The 8,984-nt window shown below is 37.0% G+C and overlaps 1 protein-coding gene across 1 annotated transcript; it reads left to right on the forward strand.

Annotated features, from left to right (window-relative positions):
- Positions 1–985: 985 nt before the first annotated feature.
- Positions 986–3,406, forward strand: LOC149211544 (small ribosomal subunit protein eS10z-like). The gene is made up of 5 exons (XM_089391526.1): positions 986–1,163; positions 1,280–1,328; positions 2,052–2,334; positions 2,762–2,897; positions 2,990–3,406. The coding sequence occupies exons 1-5, from the start codon at positions 1,161–1,163 to the stop codon at positions 3,098–3,100; spliced, it is 582 nt and encodes a 193-aa protein (XP_089247652.1). The 5' UTR covers positions 986–1,160; the 3' UTR covers positions 3,101–3,406.
- The last annotated feature ends 5,578 nt before the right edge of the window (positions 3,407–8,984 follow it).

The raw sequence follows: 8,984 nt of genomic DNA on the forward strand, positions 1-8,984 counted from the left end.
CAACTCACACATTGGAAACAATGACTTCTAGACTAACTCCTCGTAACTCCTAATGACAGCTACACATGACATGGAAGCATTACTTCCAACACTACCACAAAAGTGAATAGATATTTTACCTTGAGTTGAGGGAAACCAATTTCTTTCAACCCATTTTTTCACAGTTTTTGGAGAGGGCCATCGGGCAGTGAACTGCCCAACCAGGACCTTCTTAGACAAAGAGAGAGCAACTCTTCAAGGCAATGCAAAAGGTAGAACAATTTCAGGAATGTCCTCAAGCTTTTTGACAGACTTGGAGACTGTAGGACGATCTCAAGGGGGTCCAAGGGAGGAAAGGAGTCTGACAAAGGCCAGAGCAACAACGTCAGAGGGGGGTGCAACAACAGAGTGAGGCCCTTCTGGATCAAACTCCAAAGGGGCCATGGGGAAGTGAGCAAGCTAAAGAAAGGGAAGCAACTTCACAGAGAGAGCGAAGTGAGAGAGAGAGCGATTTTATCACCCCTTTTCTGGACATAAGTCTGACGTGATTTCTCACATATTTTACCTCTTTTATGGTGGTAAGTCTGACCAGATTTCTCACATATTTTGCTTTTCGGCAAAAATGGTGCCAAACAATTGACTTGGGCTATTAGTTTGAGCATGAAATTGAGTACTCGATAAAACACAATCACTCCATGAAGATACCGAACCACCCAGAATTAAAATAAATAAATAAATAGCTTACGAAGCCAATTCCACATCATGTAAGTGATATGACATTATTACAACTCACCCCTCTCGGCGAACGAATAAAGAAAATAAACGTGTTAAAAGAAAGCACGGATTCTGGCGTATAAAAGGGTTTAGGGTTTCATAGAGCGACCGAGGAATTCATTGAGGAGAACCACACTGGATTAAAATAAATAAATAAATAAATAGCTTACTAAGCCAATTCCACATCATATAAGTGATATTACATTATTACAACTCACCCCTCTCGGCGAACGAATAAAGAAAATAAACGCCCTAAAAGAAAGCACGGATTCTTGCACATAAAAGGGTTTAGCGTTTCAGACGCATAAAAGGGTTTAGCGTTTCATAGAACGACCGAGGAATTCATTGAGGAGAGCGGAGTTAGAAAACGGAACGAAAGGGGGGCGAGGGTTTCTGTTTTCGGAAAAATGGTGTGTATGGATCGTTTTTCCACTTGGTTGTTTTTCTATACAATCTCGGTTTTCTCAACCTCGGTGAATTTAAATCAGTTGTTGCAGTATAATTTATAAAATTCGTATGTTTTCAGTTGATTCCAAAGAAAAACCGGAATGAAGTCTACAAGTACCTCTTCAAAGGTGCGTTTTCACATCCAGCAAATCCGCAATGAAGTCTGAAAGGTGTTTTTATTTGTATATATTCTTTAAAATAATTTATTTTAGAAACAAATGATGAGGGTTTTATAAAAAAATAGTGTTTTGTCAAATCTCTGGATTCTTTATTAGGCAATGCAGGTACCGTATTTGCTTGCAATCAATAAAGGTATTGTTATTTCTTGACGGTTTTAAGATATGGATAGCTTTCAATTCTTTATGGTCCTACTGATTAATGAGTCCTATATTATGAAAATTTGCTAGGCAGAAGGTTTTTAAATATCTTGAGGGTTTCAAAAGTAATTTTCAATCATTTTGATTTGTATTTTGAAGATTGCGTTAAATTCTGAATGTTTTTCAATCTGATATTGCAAATTGCTCTGCAAAACGAAACATATGTTTTCATTTGCTTCTTGAAGGGGCGGGTGTAGCCTTTATGCGAAGAAGGCTTCTTAGGGTTTTTTTGGTTATAACGGATGCTTTTCTAAAAGTAAATTTCGCGCTTTTTAAATTGGTTTATTGAGGGATTTGTTGGGTTCTGACGGATTTTGAATTGTTTTCATGTTGGATACTATACATTGCTTTTTAGACTTGAATATGTTCATCTGTTGCCTTCAGAGTGAAAAATTTGAGCGATTTTGATTGTAATTTTTGTTGTTTGTTTTACATTTCTATGTAAAATTAATGTATACTTTTGGTTTATTCCAGAGGGTGTGCTTTATGCCACGAAAGATTACAATTTGCCCAAACACCCTGAGATTGATGTGCCCAACTTGCATGTTATTAAGTTGATGCAAAGCTTCAAGTCCAAGGAATATGTGAGAGAGTCATTCGCATGGATGCATTACTATTGGTATCTCACAAATGATGGCATCGAGTATCTTCGCACATATCTGAATCTGCCATCAGAAATTGTTCCAGCAACACTAAAGAAATCTGCCAAACCTCTGGGCAGACCAACTGGGGGGCCACCAGGTGGTGATAGACCGAGGTATGTGAGAGCATATATGACACTATGAAGTCTTGTTTAGGGAATCTGTTGTTTTATGTTTCAAATCAGCAGACAGCTTTGTATGGGTACTTGCTTCTCTTTAGTGATTTGTATGTTATAAATCCACTCGCCCCCATGCTCATTAATGGATCAGTTCCTCGCTCTCTCTGATTACTAACTTTCAGGGCCGGGGTAGATGATTTAAAAAAATATGTTTTCATGGAAAGCAACGAACAGGGAGATCCTTTTTGGCGGACCACTTTTTCTGTTTTAATTATTTACCTTTTTATTTTAACCATCCTGGTTAACTGTCCTTGTTGATGAGGATGTGCATGTGTTACAGTTTGATTGGGATAGCCATTGGTTTAAAGTATATTTTATAATTCTGTTTGTGCTTCTTTATTTTATAACTTTCCTCTTCTTACAGAGGACCACCACGATTTGAGGGAGATCGACCTCGGTTTGGTGACAGAGATGGATACCGGGGGGGCCCTCCACGTGGGGCTCCTGGAGATTTTGGTGATAAGGGTGGTGCTCCACCTGAGTACGAGCCTCAATTTAGGGTGAGTATGGCAAGTTTGACGTTGTTGTAATAATTTTCTTGAAGGTCTGTTTTGTGTTTTAATGTTCGCATGGTCCACTTGAATAATTACAGGCTCCTGGCACAAGACCTGCTTTTGGTCGTGGAGGAGGTGGCTACGGTGGAGGAGGTGGTTATGGTGGAGGCTACGGGGCTGGTTCGGCAACTCAAGCTCGTCAAGAATGAAAATCCTTGGAAATTTTGCTAATTTCGATAATACCGTTACCGCCTATTCTTATTTGGCAGTGATTCTTACGAGAGATGTGAGAAAGCGATTTATTGAGTAACTAGAGCAAATTAGTAGACTTGTCAGCCTTAAGGCCTTCTTGATGTAGCAAGCAGCAAACAAATGTTTTTGTGGATGTTCTGTTCAAATGAGAGTTAATTTGACCATGTTAGTGGCTTATTGGTCTAACAATTTTTTGCATCTTAGTGGCCTTATTGGTCTAACAATTTTTTGCATGTAGCAAGCAATTATTTTTTGGGTTGTTATTCTGTTCTCTTTCGGATGGCAAAGATGAATCTTTTCTATTTATTACGAGATACATATATTTGTTACGTGACATGATCAGGTAGTCGTTCTTTGTTAGGTATGTCTGATCATGTAGCATGATAATCTCATGGAAATTTAGTGCTGTACATTTTGTGGAGAAAATGTGCTTATGCGTGATGATTTTCATTGTTAATTTGTATGGTCTGAGCATCATTTTTTGTTCGTACTTTTTCATTTCTGATGGGTATTTCTGAGCAAGTCCTGCAATTACATGCTTTATGAGTCTTCTATATTATATAGCGAATGGATCTTTTAGAAGATGCTACATAATATCTCATGACTAGGGGCTGTTTATAAAAATTCCTATTATGGTGAGATTCAAGATTTGGTTTTAGTTTCATGTTGGTGGGATTAGTATTTGTTTAAGAGCCGGCATCTGTAGTTCTTTTGTTAGTCTTTCTTGCCTCTCTGGCATATAAGATGGCATAATGAAGCGGTTGTAAGCTAACAGGCTAGATGCATTACTGCTATATTCTGCACCTAATATCCTGCAGTCAGGGGTTACCATCCCTCTCGTTCTATGAAGCCGTTGCGAGAAAACAGTATGGCTACATTGCGGCTATATTCTGCATCTGATGTCGCAGTCGGGGGCTGCCCAGTGCCACCCCTGTTGTATGAAGTTGTTGTGACTTACGGGTTGCCTGCATCAACTGATGGCCCAGTTGCCACCTCACTTGTTCTACAAAGCAGTTTTGCGTTAACAAGTTGGCTGGCATTGCATCACTACTGCTATTTTCTGCACTTGATAGTGCTTATGGGCTATCAAATCTTTTCTCTTGATGATGATGATGCTGGTGGTTAATGTCCGCTTAGACCAAATAATGGTCTATCGGACCTAAAGAAACAAATTATCTATTTTGATTTAAGATTTTATTCTTATGCTCAAAAAGCTTGGAGAGAAGCCTCCCGAGCTCACTATAATTTTGACATTGTAAAAGGCTAGGAAGGTCAGAGTTGTAACAAAGATTGTGAAACTGAGATCTAATGTGGTTATACTCGGGGCACTCTAAGAGGAAGTGGTTTTCATCCTCGATGTTCCTATTCTCACATATATGGCAGATCCTTTCCGTCCATGACGTTTTAGGAACTGCCCAACGACCTGTTTCACTATGGAGTTCATGAGAATTCGTTCTAATCTTTGCTATATTAATTTTCTTCTTTGAGCTAGTTAGAATAGAGAGATACTTTTGATCTTCTAGGGTGGGGTTGATGACCTTCTTATAATAACTTAATTTTCTTTTAGCCGCTAAGTCTTTCTCACACCACATTTTTTCTTTGAACTTAGAAGTAACAATATCTTTAATGTTATTTTTGTTTTGCATTGCATCATTTTGGTTGATCTCCCAATAGTTTAACCAGGCCCTTGTGTCTTTATGCCACCCTCGATTGAGCCTTAGGTGGTTTTGGATAGAATTTAAAGCTAGCTTAGGAAGTCTATGATCGTCTATGTTACTGATTTTGTGCTTGTACAACAGAAACCTAAGCAAAGCTAGGCTCTCAATAGGGGAAAGACCTCCTTCTATAAGGAGAATAGGATAGGGTGTATTACTTTTAATTTTCAGGTTATAAGTTATAAAACGCTTCTGGATTTGCTCAATCTTTCTCCATGATTCTCTGGAGATGCTGCAACCCCAAACCTCACAGCCATATAAGATAACAGGAGTGACTAAAGTTTCAAAGAGGAACTTCTTTTTATTCTACATTACAAGGTTTGCTATTTTACAATTATTTTCAAGACCAAAGTAAGCGTTCCACCCCCCATTAATCCTTTTCTCAATGCTATGGTTCCAGTTGAGCTTGTGATGAATATCAATCCCTAGGTACTTGTAAGAATACACTTCCTCCAAGTTATTATTGTCATACATAAAGTTAGCGTAAGTGTCCCTCTTCGATTTGATAATCATAACTTTTGTTTTGTCAGTGTTAACAGTCATACCCATGGTAGAGCAGAAATCCTTAAGAAGCCTGAGTTGCTTATTAAGATCAGATGGGCACCTTGCCAAAAGAATAATATCGTCAGCGTAAAGAAGAAGGATGACGACTATCCCAGCTAAGATCGTGCCATCACATCCTACTTCTTCTAAATAGCCTTCGAGCTTATCGATGTAAATGCCAAATAGGGTAGGGGAGAGGGGGCAACCTTGTTTAACCCCGATGTTACACTTAATATCTTTCGACCACCCTTCATTGCTCTTTAGCTTGGCAATTACATTCTCGTATAACCTTATAGCGGCAGCTCTCAACTCGAGAGGAACATTTAGCTCTTCTAATCTATTCCAAAGGTTGTATCTAGGAATCGTATCGAAAGCCTTTCTAAAGTCCACAAAGCAACAAAATAAATTGGATTTATCATTACGACATTCCTCCGCAATGATCCTAAGCGTAACAAGGTGGTCTATTGTTGAGTGATGCCTTTTGAAACTTGCTTGGCCTTTAGCCCGCTTACCTTCACTTTCAAGCCATATGCTAAACTTCTTTTCCAAAATACTACCATATAACTTGGCTAAGAGAGGGCTGATCATAATTGTTCGATAATTAGAAGGGTTATTTGTATCCCCACTTTTAAAAATAGGGATAATGAGACTCTCAGTCCAAGGCTTAGGGAACCCTTGCTTGACTGCTTGATTGAAAAGCTTGTGGATGTGGGGGATGAGGACAGGACCTCCAATTTTTAAGATTTCTACTTGGTAACCTTCAATGTCCTTAGCTTTCCCATTAGCGAGGCGATTAATCCCAAACTTAATGTCTTCTAAAGAGAACTTCTTTCGTTGTGAGAAGGGTTTCCAAATTATCCATGACATTTGGAGATTCATAAAGCTTTTTAAGATAGGAATTCCAATCGTGAAGAGCAATTTTATTATTATCCTTAGCCTTCCTAGTTAGAATCTGCCTCCAAAATTTCTTAGGAGCTACCTTAGAGAGGTGTAAGAGATTCTCCTGTCTTTGACGAATGTACTGTCTCTTTTTCCTTTTAGTTAGGGCTTTGTATATTTTTATCTTGTCCATTTTAAGAGATTCATCAACAGCTTCCTTAATTGGTCTCCTTGCACTGTTACAATCTTTGTCATACTATGGATTGGTTTTGCTATTTCTTTTATTATTTGAAACTTCAATTGAGAACTTGTTAATAGAATATAAGAGGGTTGTAGTAAAATTATGATAGAGGTCTTCTATGTTGTCTATATTAGATAAATGAAGCAAATTAGTTTTTAATTCATTTAGAAAGAGATCATTTTTATTTCTATCAAATATTAAGTTCTTTTGGCTATAAGTATTATTTTCTATGGGAACTCTATGCATGACAAAATTGAGAGTTATAAGTAAAGGCCTATGATCAGAGTCAGGTTCGTGGTCGTTTAAGATGTCAAAATTTATTATTTCGTTGTATAATGGGAGATCAGAAATAACGTAGTCTACCACGCTGCTACCAAGTCCATGGATGCAGGTCATATTGCTAGAATTGGGCCACTTCTTTAGACCGTTGCAAATTATGAGATCCTGAGCACTACAGAACACTTTCACCGAAGAATATATAGAGTATGTTTTTAACTCTTTCACCGAGCCTTAGAACTCTTTCAACGAAGAATATATGCGAAGAATATATAGAGTAAGAAAATATGCCAAGAATATATAGAGTATGTTTTTAACTCTTTCACCGAGCCTCAGAACACTTTCACCGAAGAATATATGCGAATAATATATAGAGTAAGAATATATGCCAAGAATATATAGAGTATGTTTTTAACTCTTTCACCGAGCCTTAGAACACTTTCACTGAAGAATATATAGAGTACGTGTTTAGTTTTTTCACCGAGCCTCAGAACACTTTCACCGAAGAATATATGCGAAGAATATATAGAGTAAGAATATATGCTAAGAATATATAGAGTGTGTTTTTAACTCTTTCACCGAGCCTCAGAACTCTTTCACCGAAGTATATATAGAGTACGTGTTTAACTTTTTCACCGAGCCTCAGAACACTTTCACCGAAGAATATATAGAGTAGGAATATATGCATTATACTTCAGTTATTGATTTAATTCCTAATTGTTATGTAATTGAATGTTGTCAGAGAACTAACTATTCTAGTTCTGTCTAGCTGGTCCGGGCAGCCAAGTGCCCTTCGCTCTTCAAGCTCAAAATGCTTCATAAGCTCCCTCTGACTTCAGAGATCAAAATAGAATAATTGAAAGCAAAATAACCATTTAGATGGTGAAGAAATGCTATAAGATATGGAGCGAAGTGTTGCAGAAAATAATGTTGAGCGTTATAGAAGATAGGATTAATATGTTACATTTAACATTACAACATTTGCTTCTGCAAAATACGAGGTCGTGTCATGTTAGTAAGACTTCAACAAGGAAACAATGTGAAGAAGTGAATGTTAAATTAAGTATATAATTATATAACAATTCTCCCAGCATTTAGGACGCTGAACTAAATAATCATAAACATAGTGATAGAATATAAATGCAATCAAAATAACGTAATGATAGAATATAAATACAATCATAATACACACAGAAAGGTTCTTTCACCAATGAAACCTCATTAAACGGACCCTTGGTTGAAGAGAACTCGTGATTGTTTTTTATGAACTCAACTATGTAGCGATGATTCTATTGCATTAAGAGCAGTTATTCAAAATTACAATTCAAATTACAACTCTAATTTGTAATTCTGTCTGTTGAAGAACAACTTCTGGGCATTATATTCTTGATTGATCAAATAAGAGGCTCGCTGAAGAGAAAGTGATCAAATGAGAGGTTCGCTGAAGAGAAAGTTGCAAGCCCCTCATTTTCTTTGACAGGGTCTAAGCCCCATTATTTTTCTTGTCAGGGTTTAAGCCCCTCATTTTTCTTGACAGGGTCTAGGCATTGTGGGGAAGCAAATTCATAGAGCCATTTTCCTTCATCTAACTTATAGACAAGGGACTGAATATGTGTCCTGTGCCCTTAATAATGATTGCGGTGTTTGCCAAATCTATATGCCTTTACCATTATAGAATGATTGCTGTGTTTAATGGATTTTTAACTAGTACTAATGGTGTAAACGAGCTGCAAGATTTGGAAGACTATAACTTGCCTATCTTCTGATTTATAATTTAGAAATTGCACATCATTGTTCGGTAAGAGTTATTCTATATGTGGATAAAATGGATAAATAACTATCATATAAAAAATGTATACGAAGGTATCATTCATAACTTATTAATGATCACACATTTTCATCAGCATACTTGCAAATTTAGATATGTCATCAGAAAATCTTATAAATCATTACCAAATTAACCAATTGCCAGTTATGAATGAACACATGGTCCAGGGTTGAAATAAGAAAATCTTATAAATCATTACCAAGTTAGCCAATTGTCGGTGATTAATGAACACATTGTCCATGGTTACAAAATAGTGATTAATGAACACATTGTCCATGGTTACAAAATACAAAATAGGTTAATTTAGGAGAGGTGTTATGCTTAAAGGTGACGAGGCTTTAGGTTCTTAATAAATGAAC

Source organism: Pinus tabuliformis, chromosome 1_1, assembly GCF_031772625.1.
Source record: "Pinus tabuliformis cultivar Carrire ecotype Pingquan chromosome 1_1, CPIR1, whole genome shotgun sequence".
Taxonomy (NCBI): Eukaryota; Viridiplantae; Streptophyta; class Pinopsida; order Pinales; family Pinaceae; genus Pinus; species Pinus tabuliformis.

Excerpts from the sequence above, each read along its gene's own strand:
- LOC149211544 (XM_089391526.1), top strand. Across the intron at positions 1,329-2,051 it reads CTACAAGTACCTCTTCAAAG|AGGGTGTGCTTTATGCCACG; the intron begins GTGCGTTTTCAC and ends GGTTTATTCCAG. Across the intron at positions 2,335-2,761 it reads CCAGGTGGTGATAGACCGAG|AGGACCACCACGATTTGAGG; the intron begins GTATGTGAGAGC and ends CTCTTCTTACAG.